Source organism: Mizuhopecten yessoensis, unplaced genomic scaffold (genome assembly GCF_002113885.1).
Source record: "Mizuhopecten yessoensis strain PY_sf001 unplaced genomic scaffold, ASM211388v2 scaffold213, whole genome shotgun sequence".
NCBI classification, from domain to species: domain Eukaryota; kingdom Metazoa; phylum Mollusca; class Bivalvia; order Pectinida; family Pectinidae; genus Mizuhopecten; species Mizuhopecten yessoensis.
In genome coordinates, this window is record NW_018403434.1 from 622,004 (window position 1) to 647,254 (window position 25,251).

Below are 25,251 nucleotides of genomic sequence, written 5' to 3' on the forward strand. Positions count from 1 at the left end.
TCAGTTTAGGTTAGACACTAAAGAAGGTCGGCACTGTCTATAAGAGTGGTGCTATGTCTAGTAAAGCAGGAAGCTTTACTCTGGACAAGACGTCTCACTGCCTGTCAACAAGTTCTTTTTTATTGTAAGTGGCATATGCTGAGATTTAAGACAATTACCAAGACTCAAAATCAGGAAAAAGATTTTTATCTTTGGTTCTGTTAAAAGAATTGAAGAGAATGTAATATTAGCCTATTTTGTTAAGTTTATTAAGTTAGACATACAGAGTGTATGATTATACATACAAGATGTCTCTATAGTCAACAGGTACTAACTGCTACATAAATACTTCACATCATTTACTTTACAAGACAGCCAACACATTTGTATAACATAAAAAGAACATCTTGAAGTAATTTTCTGACAAGCTCTTTGTGATTTGGTAATAGTTTTTTGAGTTGTTTATTAGTTTTTTGAGTTGTTTATTTTGTCTAAGTGAGCACAGACCAGTTATGTTCCTGCTGATCCTGAGATTATATAGACTGTTTAAAGTTATTCATGGTAACCACAACTTTATCGCTAAAATTGTTTACTACCTAGTTTTCTCTAGTTGCTTGACAGAGACAAATTATTAAATAAATGATTTTCTTTATCTAATTAACCAGCCATATTTCAAACCTAGCTGTCTTTCTTATCAAATACAGCGAGACATAGTAAAACGACAGCTGAGTTTTACGAAACCTGAATTTCACGACACCTGCGTTTAATGACACCTGAGTTTTCCAACACCTGAGTATTGTGATACCTGAGTATAACAACATTATGAGATATCCATCATCACCCAACACAAAAAAGTGTCTGTGATATTTAGTCTGGTCCTACTGATACACCAGCATCCCTCCAAATCATCGGTACCTGTTGGTGTCATTAGGTCTACCCGACATCTCTATACTGCCCTATACACCTGGTAGTAACTTGTGTTTGAGTTATCTCCCTTCAAACCTTGATGAATATTATAAGATTCATGAAATGCATTCTTGTATACCTTTTAAATGTGATACCAATTTGTGAGTATGCTTCAATGTGTCATCAATTCATGTGGAACCTTCAATGTGCTATCAATTCATGTGTAGCCTTCAATGTGCTATCAATTCATGTGTAGCCTTCAGTGTGTCATCAATTCATGTGTAGCCTTCAGTGTGTCATCAATTCATGTGGAACCTTCAATGTGCTATCAATTCATGTGTAGCCTTCAATGTGTCATCAATTCATGTGTAGCCTTCAGTGTGTCATCAATTCATGTGTAGCCTTCAGTGTGTCATCAATTCATGTGTAGCCTTCAGTGTGTCATCAATATTCATGTTTAATTTTTAATGTGTCATCAATATATGTGTACTTTTCAAATGTATCATCTATTTTTGTGTACCTTACCAATAATTATTCGTTCTTGTGTTCTTTCAAATGTGTCATCGATTCATGTGTTCTGGTTAAAAGTGTCATCAATTTTTGTGTACCTTCCAATACATCATCTGTTTTGTGTATCTTTCGATTGTACATCAATGAATGAAGTCTAAAAAGTGCACAGTTTTTCAAACCTGTGACTCTGAGTGAATAAGAATTTTACATTGTTTATGAATGATATTCATTATATACATTTTTGCATCAAAGACCAGTTCATAAATCAACACAATTCAACAAATATTAGAGCAATATTTAAAATGTTGACAATTTTGTTCAAATCCTCAAAAAGATACGACCAAAGATGGTAAAAATTCAAGATATGAAAAAAACATTTACACAGGGGCCTACATCTATTTCATACTACAAAGTATCTGAGCTATGTATACTCACACTAGGTGTTCCAAATAATGACTGTAAATTGAGAAATTAGCTGATTTAAATAACAATAATATTTAAAACAGGGGTAGTGCTATAAGTTTTGAATTCAAGCTGCTTTTTTGTTATTATTGCTAACGTAGGTTAATTTTTCAATTTATAGACAGAATTACAAACACCTGTGGTTTACCCAGCTGAATATTAACTAATACCTTGGACTATGCATCAGCTATACATGTTGTAGCATCCATAAGTCGTAGATGAATGAATTAGTAGAAAACTAAACATTGATTTGGTTAATGACAAGATGGATGAATGAATTCAGTAGAAAACTAAACATTGATTTGGTTAATGACAAGATGGATCTTCAGAAACTATAACCACATTTCTACCATTTTTGAGACTTTGGCAGAAACAAATAAAAACAACGGTCCTATGAAACAGTGATATGATGATGCAAAAAACACATTAAACACTTCCCAGTTAAGTTTTGTCTGGAAATATTACTAAGGAAAGCCAATGGAATGTTGTGTGGATTGTGAGGTCATCATAGTGGGATAATCTCTGCACAAAGTTTCAAGTATCTAATGATGCTGTAAAATTAACTCTCTCAAAATGTGTCCTAATAGCAAAATCTGAAAAGATGAAAAATAACACCACCATTCTTGATTCTGTTATTTGTTCCTATCCTGGTTCTATTATTTCCCCTAACAACAAGAGATATAGTAGCCTCTCAATCTCTTGGGAATAAGTCAATGGATAACAATAACCTATGTTCGTACTTTTATCAAAATTTTCTATAAACATCCAATGCGATTAAAACCAGTGAAGGTTAATTCTAGTTTATAGAGATGTTTTTTACCGTGCTTCATGACGATACTTCCTGTGTGTCCACTAAGGTTCTGCTTCCAGATAAAATAATTCAACGGCAGGTATAGCAAGGGAAGTAACTCTGTTGTGTCTCTACCTGTTTACTTACACACAAGAGCTACACTCTAATAATGATATGTAAATCTACAAAAAAACAGTAAGGGAGAACACAGATTTCACTGTAAACCTTGTAAAGGATGAGTAGAGTAGAGTGTTTCCTACTGTCATGTTTACTGTATGTGAGAACACAGATTTCACTGTAAACCTTGTAAAGGATGAGTAGAGTAGAGTGTTTCCTACTGTCATGTTTACTGTATGTGAGAACACAGATTTCACTGTAAACCTTGTAAAGGATGAGTAGAGTAGAGTGTTTCCTACTGTCATGTTTACTGTATGTGAGAACACAGATTTCACTGTAAACCTTGTAAAGGATGAGTAGAGTAGAGTGTTTCCTACTGTCATGTTTACTGTATGTGAGAACACAGATTTCACTGTAAACCTTGTAAAGGATGAGTAGAGTAGAGTGTTTCCTACTGTCATGTTTACTGTATGTGAGAACACAGATTTCACTGTAAACCTTGTAAAGGATGAGTAGAGTAGAGTGTTTCCTACTGTCATGTTTACTGTATGTGAGAACACAGATTTCACTGTAAACCTTGTAAAGGATGAGTAGAGTAGAGTGTTTCCTACTGTCATGTTTACTGTATGTGAGAACACAGATTTCACTGTAAACCTTGTAAAGGATGAGTAGAGTAGAGTGTTTCCTACTGTCATGTTTACTGTATGTGAGAACACAGATTTCACTGTAAACCTTGTAAAGGATGAGTAGAGTAGAGTGTTTCCTACTGTCATGTTTACTGTATGTGAGAACACAGATTTCACTGTAAACCTTGTAAAGGATGAGTAGAGTAGAGTGTTTCCTACTGTCATGTTTACTGTATGTGAGAACACAGATTTCACTGTAAACCTTGTAAAGGATGAGTAGAGTAGAGTGTTTCCTACTGTCATGTTTACTGTATGTGAGAACACAGATTTCACTGTAACCCTTGTAAAGGATGAGTAGAGTGTTTCCTTAACTGTCATGTTTACTGTATGTGAGAACACAGATTTCACTGTAACCCTTGTAAAGGATGAGTAGAGGGTTTCCTACTGTCATGTTTAATGTATGTGAGAACACAGATTTCACTGTACCCCTTGTAAAGGATGAGTAGAGTGTTTCCTACTGTCATGTTTACTGTATGTGCAAATAATGTTAAAAGAACAGACGTTCTACAAAGAACTCACACCCAATATTCACTCCGAGAAGATGAGTCGTTAATTAGCTAGTCTATAATTAATGAGAACTCCCACTATACAACAGTACATGCTTTGTGGAACAATAGGTACAACACATGGAGCTGGATAATGACTTTCTGCAGATGCATGTTTAAGAAAAACAAAAAGTTATATTAGAAAATGTCTGTTGCCATGAATACCCCAGCTACCTTGCAAGTGAATGTCAATGTTTAACAATTTTCTATAAATAGTAATGATGACCTTGATTTTGACACACTGGAATGTAAAGATATTTTCATACTTGACCTCTGTATGAAGTTTGATCAAGATCTGTTAAATGAAGTTGCTAGAGTCATGTCACAGAACTGTTTGACAAATATCTATCATAGTAACAGTGACCTTGGCCTTGGAATCTTGAATAACAAAGGTGAAAGTATTGTTACTTGACCTTTGTATCATGCTTGATCAAAATCCAAAAATGCAAACTGGTTGATAGCTTTTGTAACAGAGGACATTGTTTGTGTCAATGCCTCGGCTGGGAGCCGAACCCAGGACCACTGGTTTACTAATCTTACGCTCTACGGAATGAGCTAAAGAGAAATTCTCCCTAGCCGAGTCGGTAGGAAGCGGCTAGTATTTTACCAGGGTGACATACTCCCCCTCCCGGAAGAACTCGTCCCAAGTTTTCCAGGGGTCATAGTGGTTCTTGTGAAAGTATCGCTGAGTATATTTGTCAATATTACCCGGGTCTCTACATATTTATTTTTTCAATGCCTCTGCCAGGAGTCGAACCACCAAATGAGCTAAAGAGAAATTCTCCCTAGCCGAGTCTGTAGGAAGCGGCTAGTATTTTACCAAGGTGACACTGTTATCATCTGCTGTGAATCATAAAGTTCAATAATTAAAACAAAGAGCCTTTGTATCTGGAGCTAATACTGTCTTGTCCCTACAGTTAAGACCTTGTCAATAGAGCTTAGAGCTTAGAGGGATTCAAGATCAACATGAAAGGCTTGTTACCTAAAAAGGTTAATTTGTGTAGAAACCATGGTGTTATAGGCGAACCAGCCAAGTGCACAGGAGTTCTAGTTTTTACAGCCAAAACCAAAAGATTTTTGTTTTTTTTTGTAATTTTGACTGCCAAAACCAAAATGGTTGTAGTTTTTGTAGCTTTCATTGGCCAAACTATAGGAGGTGTTTTTTTTGTATTTTTGACGGCAAAGTCCAAAGTACTCAAAAGTTTTTGTAATTTGTCAAGCTCAAATAGGAAGAAAGCAATGCACCAGGCTAGATTTCAAAACCCTGGACCTCAAGTTGTAATACTCTATATATCAAAGTTTTACTTTCTACACAGACATTGATATTCCATATTTTTTCTATTATGGCATACTAAAGTTATGGTAATTATTACTGAAATGAAAACAGATATTCAAAGAGAACCATAATCCCATTAATAATCATCTATACATGATAATGGAAAACAAAGTTTCTAGACAAACAATACTCAGCAACTTAAACTGATATATAATGAAGAGAATTCATAGAAGAATGTTCAGAACAGATCTTTCTCCTGATCTATAACTTACAGGGACCCAGACATTCCTTAGAGCTAAAACTCTTACATTTCAACGCACTTGGCATTCAACTTGAACATATGACTGCAGACTTGTTCCAACAGTGTGGGTTTGTCTGGACAGGTGGGAACAGTCATTCAGGAGAGAACAATCAATTGTTAGTAGAGCATTAATTTACCTGGGCAAGGGATGATAGAGACTGAAACGCGGCAGGTAATGGTGGCAAACGGAAACAGAATACAGATTTCATGATAATACTTACTGCTGTTACAGGAATATTATCTCAAAATTCCACAAATCTTACTTAAACAGATGTAAGAGTGAATTAGAACCATCTATTTAGACAAAACTCTACTCGAGTAAAAGTGTGATGAACTAAAACATTTTTTTGTAAATTTTCCTGATGTATACCTACACTTGAGTAGCTGAACATCAAAATTTCAGTTGATATCTTAAACAAATCTGGATTGAAAGATCATTAAAAATTCTGTTACACATAACTTTAATCAATATTAGCGATTTTGAGGATCAATAGAATGTTTGATTCAGTAAGAACCTCCCACCCACCATTATCACAGACTTGTTCTACCACCAGGAATTCTACCTGATTTTTCAAGAACAGAAACCTACAGCACTTGTCATGTCTTTGAATCAAAGAAATTTTACCTCAAGGCAAAAACATACTGAATGTTGATAAAAATTCAAGATAAATGTTAAAACGGTGTGTAAATCTTTCGAATACTGCGCCGAATCACTCGCTTCTGATTTTTTCTTTGCATGATAGCCGTAGTGTGTGCAGTGGATGAGAATGTTATCGACACTATAATTGCTGACTTTTACTGGCAAGGGGAGATAACTTGTAGTGACCAGCTAACAAGGGTGGAATATGAAAGTTTATTATGTCCTTTAATATGCTAATAAGTAATTAGGTGAGGTAACTTGTGGTGACCAGCTAACAAGGGTGGAATTTGAAGGTTTATTATGTCCTGTATTATGCTAATTAGTAATTAGGGGAGGTAACTTGTGGTGACCAGCTAACAAGGATGTAATATGAAGGTTTATTATGTCCTGTAATATGCTAATTAGTAATTAGGGGAGGTAACTTGTAGTGACCAGCTAACAAGGGTGGAATATGAAAGTTTATTATGTCCTTTAATATGCTAATAAGTAATTAGGTGAGGTAACTTGTGGTGACCAGCTAACAAGGGTGGAATTTGAAGGTTTATTATGTCCTGTATTATGCTAATTAGTAATTAGGGGAGGTAACTTGTGGTGACCAGCTAACAAGGGTGCAATATGAAAGTTTATTATGTCCTGTATTATGCTAATTAGTGTGCCTAGTTCTCACTTTGAGAAAGTGACATTATTTGGACTTGACCGAGATTTAACTCATTCACCCCTGAAGACACATTTGAACTCTTCCAATTCAAAGGTTGGAATACTTCATTATGATACTACATGGATGAATGAGTTAATTGAAAGGTTTTGTATAGGAAGCAAGACCAATGCTTATCCTTGAAGATCACCTGTTCTTATTCTTCTTGTACTTTTCATGGGTATCCATGTAAATATTTCCTTTGTTCCTATTTTGACCTAGCTTGGTACTGGGAGTTGTACCTATTTTGACCTAGCTTGGTACTGGAAGTTGTTCCTTTTTTGACCTAGCTTGGTACTGGAAGTTGTTCCTATTTTGACCCTAGCTTGGTACTGGGAGTTGTACCTATTTTGACCTAGCTTGGTACTGGGAGTTGTACCTATTTTGACCTAGCTTGGTACTAGGAGTTGTACCTATTTTGACCTAGCTTGGTACTGGAAGTTGTTCCTATTTTGACCTAGCTTGGTACTGGGAGTTGTTCCTATTTTGACCTAGCTTGGTACTGGGAGTTGTTCCTATTTTGACCTAGCTTGGTACTGGGAGTTGTTCCTATTTTGACCTAGCTTGGTACTGGGAGTTGTTCCTATTTTGACCTAGCTTGGTACTGGGAGTTGTTCCTATTTTGACCTAGCTTGGTACTGGGAGTTGTTCCTATTTTGACCTAGCTTGGTACTGGGAGTTGTTCCTATTTTGACCTAGCTTGGTACTGGGAGTTGTTCCTATTTTGACCTAGCTTGGTACTGGGAGTTGTTCCTATTTTGACCTAGCTTGGTACTGGGAGTTGTACCTATTTTGACCTAGCTTGGTACTGGGAGTTGAACCTATTTTGACCTAGCTTGGTACTGGGAGTTGCTCCTATTTTGACCTAGCTTGATACTGGGAGTTGTTCCTCTTTTGACCTTTGACCTAGCTTGGTACTGAGAGTTGCTCCTATTTTGACCTAGCTTGATACTGGGAGTTGTTTCTCTTTTGACCTTTGACCTAGCTTGGTACTGGGAGTTGTTCCTATTTTGACCTAGCTTGGTACTGGGAGTTGTTCCTATTTTGACCTAGCTTGGTACTGGGAGTTGTTCCTATTTTGACCTAGCTTGGTACTGGGAGTTGTTCCTATTTTGACCTAGCTTGGTACTGGGAGTTGTTCCTATTTTGACCTAGCTTGGTACTGGGAGTTGTTCCTATTTTGACCTAGCTTGGTACTGGGAGTTGTTCCTATTTTGACCTAGCTTGGTACTGGGAGTTGTTCCTATTTTGACCTAGCTTGGTACTGGGAGTTGTTCCTATTTTGACCTAGCTTGGTACTGGGAGTTGTTCCTATTTTGACCTAGCTTGGTACTGGGAGTTGTTCCTATTTTGACCTAGCTTGGTACTGGGAGTTGTTCCTATTTTGACCTAGCTTGGTACTGGGAGTTGTTCCTATTTTGACCTAGCTTGGTACTGGGAGTTGTTCCTATTTTGACCTAGCTTGGTACTGGGAGTTGTTCCTATTTTGACCTAGCTTGGTACTGGGAGTTGTTCCTATTTTGACCTAGCTTGGTACTGGGAGTTGTTCCTATTTTGACCTAGCTTGGTACTGGGAGTTGTTCCTATTTTGACCTAGCTTGGTACTGGGAGTTGTTCCTATTTTGACCTAGCTTGGTACTGGGAGTTGTTCCTATTTTGACCTAGCTTGGTACTGGGAGTTGTTCCTATTTTGACCTAGCTTGGTACTGGGAGTTGTTCCTATTTTGACCTAGCTTGGTACTGGGAGTTGTTCCTATTTTGACCTAGCTTGGTACTGGGAGTTGTTCCTATTTTGACCTAGCTTGGTACTGGGAGTTGTTCCTATTTTGACCTAGCTTGGTACTGGGAGTTGTTCCTATTTTGACCTAGCTTGGTACTGGGAGTTGTTCCTATTTTGACCTAGCTTGGTACTGGGAGTTGTTCCTATTTTGACCTAGCTTGGTACTGGGAGTTGTTCCTATTTTGACCTAGCTTGGTACTGGGAGTTGTACCTATTTTGACCTAGCTTGGTACTAGGAGTTGTACCTATTTTGACCTAGCTTGGTATTGGGAGTTGTTCCTATTTTGACCTAGCTTGGTACTGGGAGTTGTTCCTATTTTGACCCTAGCTTGGTACTGGGAGTTGTTCCTATTTTGACCTAGCTTGGTATTGGGAGTTCCAATGACAGTTTTGTTAATACTTCAGTATTCTCATGTTAATTTGTTTTTAAATACTCGTGTGAATGAAAACATAAATGTATATATAATATCTATATATAATATCTAACATAAATGTATATATAATATCTATATATAATATCTATATAAAGTAATTTTAAATGCAAAAATAGATAAAAATAACCAAAAAAAAACATAGTTATAATAAATGTTGTATAATATACACTCGTATATGAATCCATGCATTTCTTCAATGTATATTAATTCCCTATATTTGTAGAATGTAACTCAATACAGTGAGAAGTATGGCAACATTAAAAGTCTACACATTCATCAAAAGTAATTATACATACCGCTTTACTGAATTAATTTTTTGCTATACTTGCAAAAGAATGAAACTGAAAAAATTGTGTCTCCCTTGTGCACCACATAAATCAGGTACAATATACATAGATATCAATGAAGATACATCAACGTTTATAACAGAGTTATCTCCTCTATAAAGGGACAATTACCATACTACAAAAGCACATCATAAAGACTTGTTTTCAAATATCATAAGCGTGACCAATAAATGTTTGTAAGGCAAATATGAAATCCATGGAGAAAGATAAATTTTTCCGATACCAATTCTGTCCTGGTATCGCGACGTCCTTGAAGCACAAGATAAAAGTAAATTTTACAGAATGGCTCCCTGATTTCCACTTAAATCTGATGTCTTCATTTATGGATTTAAAACACTTTTGATTTGTAAAAATTAGTAAAACGGGAGCTGAAGAACTGAAGCCCACATAAAGTAACTGTATACCTACATACCGTATTCTACCTAATAACACTGCCTGCTCTAGTAAGCCCACATATAGTGACTGTATACAGCCCACATATAGTGACTGTATTCCTACGTACCGTATTCTACATAATAACGCTGCCTACTCTAGTAAGCCCAAATAAAGGTAACTGTATACCTACGTACCGTATTCTTCCTAATAACACTGCTTACTCTAGTAAGCCCACATATAGTGATGCTCTAGTAAGCCCACATATCGTGACTGGATTTGTAAAAATTAGTAAAACGGGAGCTGAAGAACTGAAGCCCACATAAAGTAACTGTATAACTACATACCGTATTCTACCTAATAACCCTGCCTGCTCTAGTAAGCCCACAAATAGTGACTGTATACCTACGCACCATATTCTACCTAATAACACTCCCTGCTCTAGTAAGCCAACATATAGTGACTGTATACTTACGTACTATATTCTACCTAATAACACTGCCTATGTATACCTACGTATCGTATTCTATCTAATAACACTGCCAGCTCTAGTAAGCCCGCATATAGTGATTGCATACCTACGTACCGTATTCTATCTAATAACACTGCCAGCTCTAGTAAGCCCACATATCGTGACTGTATACCTACGTACCGGATTCTACCTAATAACACTGCCTGATTTCGTAAGCCCACATATAGTGATGCTCTAGTAAGCCCACATATAGTGATTGTATACATACCTGCATACCGTATTCTACGTAATAACACTGCCTGCTCTAATAAGCCCACATATAGTGACTATATACCTACGTACAGTGTTCTACCTAATAACACTGCCTACATATAGTGACTGTATACCTCTTATAACACTGCCTACTCTAGTACGCCCACATATAGTGACTATATACCTACGTACAGTGTTCTACCTAATAACACTGCCTGATCTAGTAAGCCCACATATAGCGACTATATACCTACGCACCGTATTCTACCTAATAACAATGCCCGATCTAGTAAGCCCACATATCGTGACTGGATTTGTAAAAATTAGTAAAACGGGAGCTGAAGAACTGAAGCCCACATAAAGTAACTGTATATCTACGTACCGTATTCTACATAATAACACTGCCTCCTCTAGTAAGCCCACATATCGTGACTGTATACCTACGTACCGGATTCTACCTAATAACACTGCCTGATTTAGTAAGCCCATATATAGTGATTGTATCCCTACGTACCGTATTCTACATAATAACACTGCCTCCTCTAGTAAGCCCACATATCGTGACTGGATTTGTAAAAATTAGTAAAACGGGAGCTGAAGAACTGAAGCCCACATAAATTAACTGTATACCTACATTCCGTATTCTACCTAATAACCCTGCCTGCTCTAGTAAGCCCACGTATAGTGACTGTATACCTACATACCATATTCTACCTAATAGCATTGCCTGCTCTAATAAGCCCACATATAGTAACGGTATACCTGCATACCGTATTCTACGTAATAACACTGCCTGCTCTAATAAGCCCACATATAGTGACTATATACCTACGTACAGTGTTCTACCTAATAACACTGCCTGATCTAGTAAGCCCACATATAGAGACTGTATACCTACGTACCGGATTCTACCTAATAACACTGCCTCCTCTAGTAAGCCCACATATCTACGTACCGTATTCTACATAATAACACTGCCTACTATAGTAAGCCCACATATAGTCATATAGTGACTGTATACCTTCGTACCGTATTCTACCTAACAACACTGCCTCCTCTAGTAAGCCCACATATAGTGACTATATACCTACGTACAGTGTTCTACCTAATAACACTGCCTGATTTAGTAAGCCCATATATAGTGACTGTATACCTGCGTACCGTATTCTACCTAATAACACTGCCTGATCTAGTAAGCCCATATATAGTGATTGTATACCTACGTACCGTATTCTACATAATAACACTGCCTACTCTAGTAAGCCCACATATAGTGACTATATACCTACGCACCGTATTCTACCTAATAACACTGCCTGCTCTAGTAAGCCCACATATAGTGACTATATACCTACGTACAGTATTCTACCTAATAACACTGCCTGCTCTAGTAAGCCCACATATCGTGACTGTATACCTATGTACCATATTCTACCTAATAACACTGCCTGCTCTAATAAGCCCACATATAGTGACTGTATACCTACGTACCGTATTCTACCTAATAACACTGCCTGCTCTAGTAAGCCCACATATAGTGACTGTATACCTATGTACCATATTCTACCTAATAACACTGCCTGCTCTAATAAGCCCACATATAGTAACTGTATACCTACATACCATATTCTACCTAATAATACTGCCTACTCTAGTAAGCCCACATATAGTAACTGTATACCTGCGTACCATATTCTACCTAATAACACTGCCTACTCTAGTAAGCCCACATATAGTGACTGTATACCTACGTACCGTATTCTACCTAATAACACTGCCTGATCTAGTAAGCCCACATATAGTGACTGTATACCTACGTACCGTATTCTACCGAATAACACTGCCTGATCTAGTAAGCCCACATATAGTGACTGTATACCTGCGTACTGTAGTCTATCTAATAACACTGCCTACTCTAGTAAGCCCACATATAGTGACTGTATACCTACTGCCTGATCTAGTAAGCCCACATATAGTGACTGCATACCTGCGTACTGTAGTCTATCTAATAACACTGCCTACTCTAGCAAGCCCACATATAGTGACTGTATACCTACGTACCGTATTCTACCTAATAACACTGCCTGAACTAGTAAGCCCACATATAGTGACTGTATACCTATGTACCATATTCTACCTAATAACACTGCCTGAACTAGTAAGCCCACATATAGTGACTGTATACCTGCTTACCATAGTCTATCTAATAACACTGCCAGCTCTAGTAAGCCCACATATAGTGACTGTATACCTACATACCATAGTCTACCTAATAACACTGCCTACTCTAGTAAGCCCACATATAGTGACTGTATACCTGCGTACCATAGTCTATCTAATAACACTGCCAGCTCTAGTAAGCCCATATATAGTGACTGTTTACCTACGTACCATTTTCTACCTAATAACACTGCCTACTCTAGTAAGCCCACATATAGTGACTGTATACCTACGTACCGTATTCTACCTAATAACACTGCCTCCTCTATTAAGAGGGCCGTTAGAAATTTTGAAAATATGACTTGAATGCTTATCATAAAAGTCAGGACTTTTTCCATTCGATATTATATAATTTCCAGAAGATGTATTTTTATCAAAATAGAAAACATAGCTCTCTGTGAACATTATCTGACCATAGAGTGACCAATGAAATCTTTTAGAAAACAACAGTTAAACTCTGTGACGTTACTATATGAAGTTTGATATAATTGTTGTAATCTGTACTAATGACATCCTTCTGCTTTATTCTGTTAACCTACTCCAACTCTAAAACTCAATACAAATGAGGTAAATGTACTTTAATTCAGATATTTTCATCACAGGAAAAAAGCCATGTGTACTTTTATTAGAGGATTATTCTCGAGGAAGACAATTTGAAGTGTTAAAGTCCATTTTGGAAGTTTTAACCTTATTAACTCATTCACCCCAGAAATTTCATAATTAACTTCTCTAACCTTTGCATTGGAAGAGTTCTAATGTGTCTCCAGGGGTGAATGAGTTAAGCAATAATCAAGAGGACTGAGAATCTGGACCGTCACTTCCACTCTACATAAATAAGTGCTAATAACACAGTCACCCCAGAGTCAGTCTCAAGTAAGTAGGTATCAATCATATCAAACTCACATTTTATCAAGCCCGTTACATTTCTCAAGATTCCCATTTTCAGAAATGTATGGAAAGTTTTTGCGGTTTAACCAGGATAGTCATGTATAACAAAGTGATCTACCTATCACTTTTTCAGAGTGTGGTATTTTAAAACACTCAGAACAACTTGACTCCTTCACTTGTTAAAACTACTGTTAAGCAATTGAATGTTTAATACACTACAAAAAAACATTAACTTAATGCACTTACTTAGGGCATCATTGGAGATCATAGTTTGAATGTGCTGGTAAATACTCCCATGTAAGCTAGTCTGCAGGAGTTATTTTCCTTAGGCCAGGCTGTGCAGTATCAGTTCCTTTACAGTAGCCGTTTCAGGAATGACTCCCTTATTTCATTAAATTTTGGTACATTTCAGCTGTTATCGTTTCTTTTCAGTACAGACAGGTAACCAAACTATTTAAAATTTGGCATCTTTTCAAGTGAAGACTGGAAACGCTTGAGTTTGAAGTGATGAATTGCGTATTAACACCATTAAATTTTACTCCAGTGAGAATGCTGAACTTGAAAGCTTCGCTAACAACATCTTAATCACCTCACCTCAGGGCAGTCCTTTGATTCAAGAATTGTACACTTGTTGATGAAACTGCATCGTAAAATGGACAGTGGTTTCTTTATTCATTCTCAGAGTATAAAGATCAATTAGTCCCCCGGTCACTGATCCGTTTAACAGGGTCGCAGGGTAAAAACGTAAAACAGACCACCGAACCAAGGGATATAAGATGTAGGGGATTTCAATTAAGGTCCATTACATCTGATGACATTTCACCAAAAGGCTCTTTAATTCCTGAAGCATGTAACTCAGGCATATAACTTGTATATCAGGCATATATCACTAGAAATTTCGGTTAAAAACACATTTTGGAAGGGCGGGGGAGATAATTGTTATATTGGGGTTTGTCCATTTGTACAAGTATGTTTGTTCTTGTAAAATCCTGTATAGATTTCACCGAAACTTCTTACAACCTGCATTTTATAAGTCAAATTTATAATCAATAAGAATGCCTCTCATAGGATTTTAACAGATGGAGGTTAAGGGGAAGCAACTCCAACTTCTTTACTGACATTATAGGTAGATAGGTGTTATGCTTGTGTTCATCTATAGCCTGTACAAAACAGAAGAGTACGGAAATATAAGGTATATTCATTGTGTCTGAAGACTAGAAATGATATAAACACTTGTTGGGATTATATGTCGTTACTGTAGTTGTAGCTATTGATAATCAAACACCATCTACCATATCAGAGTTACTCCCATTCACTCTAGAAATAATGCCAAAGATCTGCTGCAAACCACAAGTTGCTGTTACAAAACCTAGAATAAATACTGTAAAACAAACTTTCAGTTATTCCGGACTTTTTTTCAGTTTTTTTATTTGCTGGATGATTGGTTTCACTAAAGGGGGAAAAACAAAATCTCTGTAGAAACATTAACGACTCCATTTTCCAGATTACACAAAAAAATACCCTAGGGAAAATTTTCTCTAGTAACAGTGTAATTGATTAGGTTATCTCCCCTGGCCTGAGTTATTGCTGACTGTACAATCCCCTGACAACAAGTTGCAGCATTTCAAACAGGTTTCTCTTCAGCATTATGGCAAGTTTTATGGGGACAGTATTCAAGAAATTCAACAAAAAACACAAGTTAAAATATTCGGGTTTCATCATATCATGAGCAGAATTTAAAAATTACCATTTTAAAACAAGTTACTTATGTCAGTTGTATGGGAAAGCTAGGTTTTCTCCTTTATTATTATAACCCCCTGGTCTGTCTATTTAACTTGTCATCAACTGACTCCCCTGTATTGGGCGGGTATCTCCCCCTCCATTCAATATTTACACAACAAAATACCTGCAGTCTAATCTAAACAAAATTTAACGTGAACATCTTTCATTCAATTTTATCAAAATTAATTTTCCAGATGGATGATGGTGGTACCCACATGAAGACACTTGGTTCCCTAGCGACCGGTGACAGTAACACCTGAGTATACCTGAGGGGTGTGTATACCTGATACCCTACCCTTGATTACCTGGTCCACACCTGAGATGTTTTGTAAGTAAACACTCCACTACCTGCCTGGCTGAGCAATGCCAGTTCTCTCCATCAAGGTGTCACATCAAAGTTTCAATTTCACCATGGTAACTCCTATACATTTCACCCCCCAGTGAATAAAAAATCTAGTTTTGTATTTTAGTAGGTAGCGGGCTCATTCCTTACCTACACAGTATCTATGTGATACCAGAGTGTCATTTCTTAGTCTGCACATTCTTAGTTGGGTAAAAGGTCTTCGGTGGTTAAATTAATCAAACTCCATTAGCATACATCTTATCAATTATATTTGCTTGTCCATCAAATTTCGTATTGTCATCCATCTTAATTACGACTTTCTTTTACATCTTAATCTAGTGGAAAACTATGCAAAATGTTTTTTAGTTTGTTAAATAGTTTTTCTTAACAACCTTTTGACATGCTATGATAATTAAGAGAACTGACATGTCTCTTATGAGACAGGGAGTTTAATTTACTCCAGACACTTTGGTTTCCAAACATAAATCTGTATTAACAATTGTTTTGTATTTGATGAACGCTGGAACATATCTTTTAACACTGAAGCAACATGCAGGTATATTTGTAGAAGTTAATCTCTCTGTAGTGTTTAAGAAATACAGAATTTGAAAGTATGAATCCTGCTGTTAACATTTATCTGATAAACTAGAAAGTTAATTGACAAAATAATATAAGTGTAAAAGATGTGCATTGATTAGGTTGCCTTACAAGCGTCAGCTGTAGGCAATTTCCCTTTAGCTCAGTGGTAGAGCATCGGGCTGTAAAGCCAAGGGTCGCGGGTTCGAGCCCCAGCAACGGCACTATCTTTATATCACTATTCCTCGTCCTACTACGTATGTGAAAGGAATTGAGAAGAATTTGATTTAATTAACAGCAATTCAGTCTATTCCTTTTCTGCACAATGCTTCGTTTTGTAGACATAAAATAAATGAAGAACCTACCTGAATTGCACCTTTTTCTTTTCTTCTTGCGATGTTGGATTCTCTCCCCTTGACAAAACAGTGCTACAGACAGTAGAAGCACAATGGCAGATATGAGCCCTCCTGTTATCCCTGGCAACTCTGTACGGCTAAAGGTTGAGCCCTACAGATCAGCAGAACCAGTAAATAGTACACTGTATAAAAAGGTTACACCAACCTTCTACAATTAAACAACATGCTAATGTTTTTTTATCATAAAACTGATATGTTTCTAGAAGGTATACATACAATAAAATTAAATGATATATCATACAATAACGTTAAATGATATTGTGAATTTACAACAGGAATTAGAAATTTGATAGTTATGGCTTAACAACATGTAACTTACAATCTCAGCCAGGATTTGATCCATCCTTAGGTTTCCCTACACTTGTCCGACCAGACCTAATAGCTATATAGGCTATCAGGTTTATGTTACAGTTTAAGTCGCAGTGGACAAATTTACCATCAAATGGTGAAAGTGATTAAGTGAACTGAAGTAAGTCTTCAACATGTTTAAAATTGAAAACAATTTCCCAATTTTAGAAATATGCATTGCTATTTCCAACAGATATTGAGCAATTGACTGATACCAGATCTTCAATGATTACCTCTGGTTGTGCCAGCAAAACATTTCATTTTAGTGAGCACTTATTTTTGTTATAGTTCTCCAACCTTTTTATCCAGGAAAATTAGGATTTGAGACAGGAACAAATACATGAGTAATGCATTCAATTCATTAAAGTCTGTATGATAAATATTTATATCTATTTGTATAATACTATTTAATAGATGGCCTTGACACTGAGAATATTGAGTTCTGTTTAATAATGTTACATAAATGATGTCCATACCACATGTAACTGTATGTGTTGTGCTCGGCCTGTTTCCACGACAACATGAGACATCTTGATGTCTGGCTCGGCCGCCCTGGAAAATGCGGAATAGGTTACCAACTCAAAGTGGGCATAGTCTCCAGGCCACTCCTCAACTAGTAGCTCCACCTGATGATTAAAAGGGAGATAATTATAAACTTTATAGGCCACTCAACTAGTAGCTCCACCTGGTGATTAAAAGGGAGATCATTATAAACAGTACAGGCCACTCAACTAGTAGCTCCACCTGGTGATTAAAAGGGAGATCATTATAAACAGTACAGGCCACTCAACTAGTAGCTCCACCTGGTGATTAAAAGGGAGATCATTATAAACAGTACAGGCCACTCAACTAGTAGCTCCACCTGGTGATTAAAAGGGAGATCATTATAAACAGTACAGGCCACTCAACTAGTAGCTCCACCTGGTGATTAAAAGGGAGATCATTATAAACAGTACAGGCCACTCAACTAGTAGCTCCACCTGGTGATTAAAAGGGAGATCATTATAAACAGTACAGGCCACTCAACTAGTAGCTCCACCTGGTGATTAAAAGGGAGATCATTATAAACAGTACAGGCCACTCAACTAGTAGCTCCACCTGGTGATTAAAAGGGAGTTCATTATCAACTGTACAAACTTTATTTGAATACTTCTTCAAATGTGTGACCTTGACAGAAGGCATTCTGAAGGTCATTCTGAAGGTCATACTCCAGTCTACTTTGTTAGGTACCTACACAATGTTTAGGACTGATTTGGTGGAGCAATGTGTTGAAAACATGTTTTCCATATATTTCTGTTCAGGAAATTTATTAGCAAGTTTAATTAAAATAAAACTCCTAATATATCATCCAGACAGAATAACTGAGAAACAGTGTGTTTAATTGAAATGAAGTGAAAGTTCACCCAAAGAAACGATATCACACAGAGACATGCTTTGTGCAGAACCCTACTTCTGTAGAGATTGCCTGTGATTATGATAAATAAGTGACATCTGTGGAGTAAAGCAGGTCCAGCTGCTGGGAATTAAATGTCAGTGTGCCCGAGCAGGAATTTAATGGAGCAAAATTGCGTCAATTATCAACATTATAAAAATACTTGAGATTCCAACATCATCCACAAATAGCGTAATAAAGAATATAAATCTTAATATTTCACTCCTGTGCTTCCCCAGCCCCAGCTACTGCATGATCATGGCCTGATGATGACATAGTTATAGCTCCACCTTATCAAGACTTATTCGTGCTCGGCCCTGCTATGTCTAGCTCATATATCATGTAGGTGTTTTTTTCAAATCTATATCGATTTAAGCTCGGGGAGTATATTAGTGATCATTTTGTATAACGTAGAACATTTACCATCATGGCAAAAAGAACTATTTAAAATAGTTCTGCGATCTCTGATTAATCAAATTTAAACTGAAGAGATGATAAAACATTCCTAATTACGTGAAGTGTAACGGTATGTTTAGTTGTACAAGTTTGTTTGTATGTTTGGGGTTGTACATCCTCGCCACAAACAAGGCCGTTACAAAGAGGGTGAAATGATGGGAACACATAATGACTACTTTATATCGTTAATACACTGAAATGTCATAGCCTGGACACAAAGGCATGACACTTCAACCGGTTATATCATACTGGGGTTGTACATCCTCGCCACAAACAAGGCCGTTACAAAGAGGGTGAAGATGATGGGAACACACAATGACTACTTTATATCGTCAATACACTGAAATGTCATAGTCTGGACACAGAGGCATGACACTTCAACCGGTTATATCTTACTGGGGTTGTACAAAGAGGGTGAAGATGATGGGAACACAAAATGACTACTTTATATCGTCAATACACTGAAATTTCATAGTCTGGACACAGAGGCATGACACTTCAACAGGGTATATCTTACTGGGGTTGTACAAAGAGGGTGAAGATGATGGGAACACATAATGACTACTTTATATCGTCAATACACTGAAATGTCATAGCCTGGACACAGAGGCATGACACTTCAACAGGGTATATCATACTGGGGTTGTACAAAGAGGGTGAAGATGATGGGAACACATAATGACTACTTTATATCGTCAATACACTGAAATGTCATAGTCTGGACACAGAGGCATGACACTTCAACAGGGTATATCATACTGGGGTTGTACAAAGAGGGTGAAGATGATGGGAACACATAATGACTACTTTATATCGTCAATACACTGAAATGTCATAGTCTGGACACAGAGGCATGACACTTCAACAGGGTATATCATACTGGGGTTGTACAAAGAGGGTGAAGATGATGGGAACACATAATGACTACTTTATATCGTCAATACACTGAAATGTCATAGTCTGGACACAGAGGCATGACACTTCAACAGGGTATATCATACTGGGGTTGTACAAAGAGGGTGAAGATGATGGGAACACATAATGACTACTTTATATCGTCAATACACTGAAATGTCATAGTCTGGACACAAAGGCATGACACTTCAACCGGTTATATCATACTGGGGTTGTACAAAGAGGGTGAAGATGATGGGAACACACAATTACTACTTTATATCGTCAATACACTGAAGTGTCATAGTCTGGACACAAAGGCATGACACTTCAACCGGTTATATCATACTGGGGTTGTACATCCTCGCCACAAACAAGGCCGTTACAAAGAGGGTGAAGATGATGGGAACACACAATGACTACTTTATATCGTCAATACACTGAAATGTCATAGCCTGGACACAGAGGCATGACACTTCAACAGGGTATATCATACTTGGGTTGTACATCCTCGCGACAATGGGCCTACCCGTAAGTACCAACGGTTACATTATACTGACAACTGGCTCACCAGTTATGTACCAACAGTTATATTATACTGACAACTGAATATTTATCAGATAGAAGTAAGTACCAATATTTTCCAACTTTGGTTTGTCTCAACCTGGTGAAAAAACCCTTACCTTCCTTGTTTCAGTGAAAAAACACTCAACACCAAGACCAAAAGTGAAGTGTTGCCAAGTGAGGTATCGGAAAGTTCAAAGTTGTTAAAAGATGCGATGAGCTGCACTTGTTTACATAATTGTTATGGTCTGTATGTTATCAACACAAGCATGACACCTTAAAAGGATTTCGTAAACTACTGTAGAAAATTGACCAAATAATTATAGTAGAAATCTCATTATGTTGTTATTGACAGCCCTATCATCTACAAAATAATAATCTACACAGGTCCTCTCAGTACAGTGACTTGCATATATATATCTATCTACATGCTGACAAACCTAACAACCAGCAGGGTATAGGGGTTATATCTAGTACACTAATAACTTTTAAACAAGCATTAAGGTCACATTGATCAAGTACAGTAATGCAATATGTCTCTACAGTAGAACCTGTCTTTTGAAAACCTGCCTTGAAAGACCATTGTTCATGTTACTACAGTAGAACCTTTCTTGTAAGACTATCGCTCATGTTTTTAAAGTAGAACCTGTCTTGTGAGACCACCACTTGTCTCTACAGTAGAACCTTTCTTGTAAGACTATCACTCATGTTTTAGAAGTAGAACCTGTCTTGTGAGACCACCACTTGTCTCTACAGTAGAACCTTTCTTGTAAGACCATCGCTCATGTTACTACAGTAGAACCTGTCTTGTAAGACCATCGCTCATGTTACTTCAGTAGAACCTGTCTTGTGAGACCATCACTCATATTACTACTGCAGAACCTATCTTGTAAGACCATCGCTCATGTCACTTCAGGAGAATCTAGAATCTGTCTTGTGAGACCATTCTTCATGTTACTACAGTAGAACCTGTCTTGTGAGATCATCCCTCATGTTACTATAGTAGAACCTGTCTTGTAAGATCACCCCTCATGTTACTATAGTAAAAACTGTCTTGTAAGACCATCGTGCATGTCACTTCAATATAATCTGTCATGTGAGACTATTCTTCTTGTTACTACAGTAGAATCTGTCTTGTAAGATCACCTCTCATATTACTACAGTAGAATCTGTCTTGTAAGATCACCCCTCATGTTACTACAGTAGAATCTGTCTTGTAAGATCACCTCTCATGTCACTTCAGTAGAATCTGTCTTGTATGATCACCTCTCATGTTACTACAGTAGAATCTGTCTTGTATGATCACCCTTCATGTTACTACAGTAGAATCTGTCTTCTAAGATCTCCTCTCATGTTACTACAGTAGAATCTGTCTTGTATGATCACCCTTCATGTTACTACAGTAGAATCTGTCTTCTAAGATCACCCCTCATGTTACTACAGTAGAATCTGTCTTGTAAGATCACCTCTCATGTCACTTCAGTAGAATCTGTCTTGTATGATCACCTCTCATGTTACTACAGTAGAATCTGTATTCTAAGATCACCCCTCATGTTACTATAGTAGAATCTGTCTTCTAAGATCACCTCTAATGTTACTACAGTAGAATCTGTCTTGTAAGATCACCTCTCATGTCACTTCAGTAGAATCTGTCTTGTATGATCACCTCTCATGTTACTACAGTAGAATCTGTCTTCTAAGATCACCCCTCATGTTACTACAGTAGAATCTGTCTTCTAAGATCACCCCTCATGTTACTATAGTAGAATCTGTCTTCTAAGATCACCTCTAATGTTACTACAGTAGAATCTGTCTTGTAAGATCAACTCTCATATTACTACAGTAGAATCTGTCTTGTAAGATCACCCCTCATACCTCTCATATTACTACAGTAGAATCTGTCTTGTAAGATCACCCCTAATGTTACTACAGTAGAATCTGTCTTGTAAGATCCCCCCTCATGTTACTACAGTAGAATCTGTCTTGTAAGATCACCTCTCATGTCACTTCAGTAGAATCTGTCTTGTATGATCACCTCTCATGTTACTACAGTAGAATCTGTCTTGTAAGATCACCCCTCATGTTACTACAGTAGAATCTGTCTTCTAAGATCACCTCTCATGTTACTACAGTAGAATCTGTCTTGTAAGATCATCCCTCATGTTACTACAGTAGAATCTGTCTTGTAAGATCACCTATCATGTCACTTCAGTAGAATCTGTCTTGTATGATCACCTCTCATGTTACTACAGTAGAATCTGTCTTGTAAGATCACCACTCATGTTACTACAGTAGAATGTGTCTTGTAAGATCACCTACCATGTCACTTCAGTAGAATCCGTCTTGTAAGATCACCCCTCATGCTACTACAGTAGAATCTGTCTTGTATGATCACCTATCATGTTACTACAGTAGCATCTGTCTTGTAAGATCCCCCCTCATGTTACTACAGAAGAATCTGTCTTCTAAGATCACCCCTCATGTTAGTACAGTAGAATCTGTCTTCTAAGATCACCCCTCATGTCACTACAGTAGAATCTGTCTTGTAAGATCACCCCTCATGTTACTACCAGTGGTAGTAAAACTGTTCCATCACTACAGTAGACACTTGTCTTGTGAGACAGTCTGCTAATACAGTCTAACCTGTCTCGAGTGACTATTTCGTCAATATATACATGCAGAACAAAGTGAATTGGTCTTTCAAAGCATGTCTGTCTAGCCACTCCTATTTGATTAGACCTATTTGAATTATATCAATGTTCCAGACATAGAAGTGACCTTAGGAGATGGATTCTACTGTACATAGCTCATACCACAGTTATACAGATGATCAGTATAATAGATATATAATTAGCCGACTTATTAAGCATATCAGAACTACTGCCTTTGTGAAATTGAAATTAATTTGAATTTGATAGAACCTGTAATATCCTATATATTACAGTGGTAGAGGCAATTACCTGGCTTCAATGACAGAACGCACTCTCTATCTTGTCAACAATACTGGTAGTGTATGAATGTATTAATAAACTATGAAGGTCATACAAAGGTCACAGCTGTTGTGAGTGACAGTGAAATATATAGGAGCTTTGTGTGTCTTTATAGATCGGTTCAGAGGCAACTTTTGAAAAAGATTAAAAACCCAGCCCCAGAGGTTAACCCTAACCCTACCAAACAAACAGTCAGAGTGATCGTAAGTAAGGCATTGTAGGTCAAGTACCCCAGCTCCGTGATCCAGTACTATACCGTAATCTCCTAATAGTATACATTCAATTTGTCTGTATAGAAATGATATAGCTTTGTATAAGTATATGTTCTGGTATAATATCCTCCCTCTACCCCGGTCAGCCCTCCCCTACCCCCTGGACAGGACCGACTATTTACTCATTCCATCTTATTCCCTTGTTAGATATATGTCTTTCTCCTATACCTATATAATAGATGGGTATTGTACCATCATTTTTATAATACTATGACTGCATATGTACCTTAATTATTTGTATGACTATAAGTTACCCTTGTATTATTTCTGATTAGAAAATAAATACAAAGATGTCTGCATGTACTGCAAAGAATAAGAAAAACAACATGTTAATATTGCAAACAGACGTAGGGTCAGCTTACTCTGTTTGGAGATTCATTGATCATTGATGATATAAATTCATTCATTTGAATTCATTTATTCATTTAAATTCATTTATAATTCATTCATATATATTAATAAATTTATATAAATCTTAATTCATTAAAGGTTCATCATTTCATTTATTGAAATCTATTCATTCATCAATTCATTGAATTCTTTCATTCATTGATTCATTCATATACATGTAATATCATTCACCCATTCGTTCATTCATTTCCAATCAATTAATGTTTTTGCATATGTTTCAACAAATGCATAAAAAATGGAAAATCATTTTATAATTTACTGTACCCCAAGTAGACCTATATAAAATCTCCCAGATCTATTAAATTCAAATCTTGTTAGGACTGATGTTAGAAAATAATAATTTGTACTGATTACACTCAGCTGTATAGAAAATTTCCACGTAAATAAATCTGTAAAATATGTCTCATACACCGATTCTCCAATAATTCTATCTAATGCCAGGACTATAAAATAACTAAATTACACTTCACATATCCATCAATGCGACCCCCAGCCGATTTACAAGTTTTTATTTGAAAAGTGATAAATAAGTCATTAACCAGAATTGAATCCTGTTATAGCCAAAACATTACGATAACAACAATTTATTAAATGTCAACAAGTGGGCCTCGGACCATTCCGTCACACTGAGCCCTAAGTAGCCTGTAAACCTACTTATGTCGACTTATACATAAGCATAAAACACACATATATAATAATCTGTCTTCCAGGTAGACCTATAATGCCTTAGGTATTAAAATATGATTATATGACCAAGCCACACGACCAATTTAAGTACGATGTCTCGTCACCGAAAGTTAAAACCTCTATGGGGTCGAGATTAGCCCCAAAAGTCTTGTCAACTTACCTAGTAGAAATACTACAGCAGCAAATCCACAATAAGACCATGCTCACTAATAAGCCCACCCTGAATTTTAACTATATATTTTATAGATGATATAATGATACATATTTTCAGTTCATTTCATATTTGATAAAAACAAAATGACAGCATTTTTCCTTTTAACCTGACAAAACTTTCAGGTCTCACAAGTTTTTAATTTGTTTAATTTTACTAACTCCTATCGTTTGATATCTTTCAATAAGAACCACACAG

At 36.8% G+C, this 25,251-nt stretch overlaps 1 protein-coding gene across 2 annotated transcripts in view; it reads right to left on the reverse strand.

The window, feature by feature from the left end:
- LOC110465971 overlaps positions 1-25,251 on the reverse strand; it is a 308,747-nt gene that overhangs the window by 229,502 nt on the left and 53,994 nt on the right. For both annotated transcript variants that reach the window (XR_002464683.1, XM_021522269.1), the window contains exons 2-3: positions 17,613-17,762; positions 16,738-16,879 (exon numbers count right to left, since the gene is read on the reverse strand). Coding sequence is in view for 1 of the 2 variants with exons in the window: in XM_021522269.1 (XP_021377944.1) it covers positions 16,738-16,879; positions 17,613-17,762 (292 nt within the window). In the remaining variant the exon portion in view is untranslated. The remainder of the gene's footprint in view (positions 1-16,737; positions 16,880-17,612; positions 17,763-25,251) is intronic.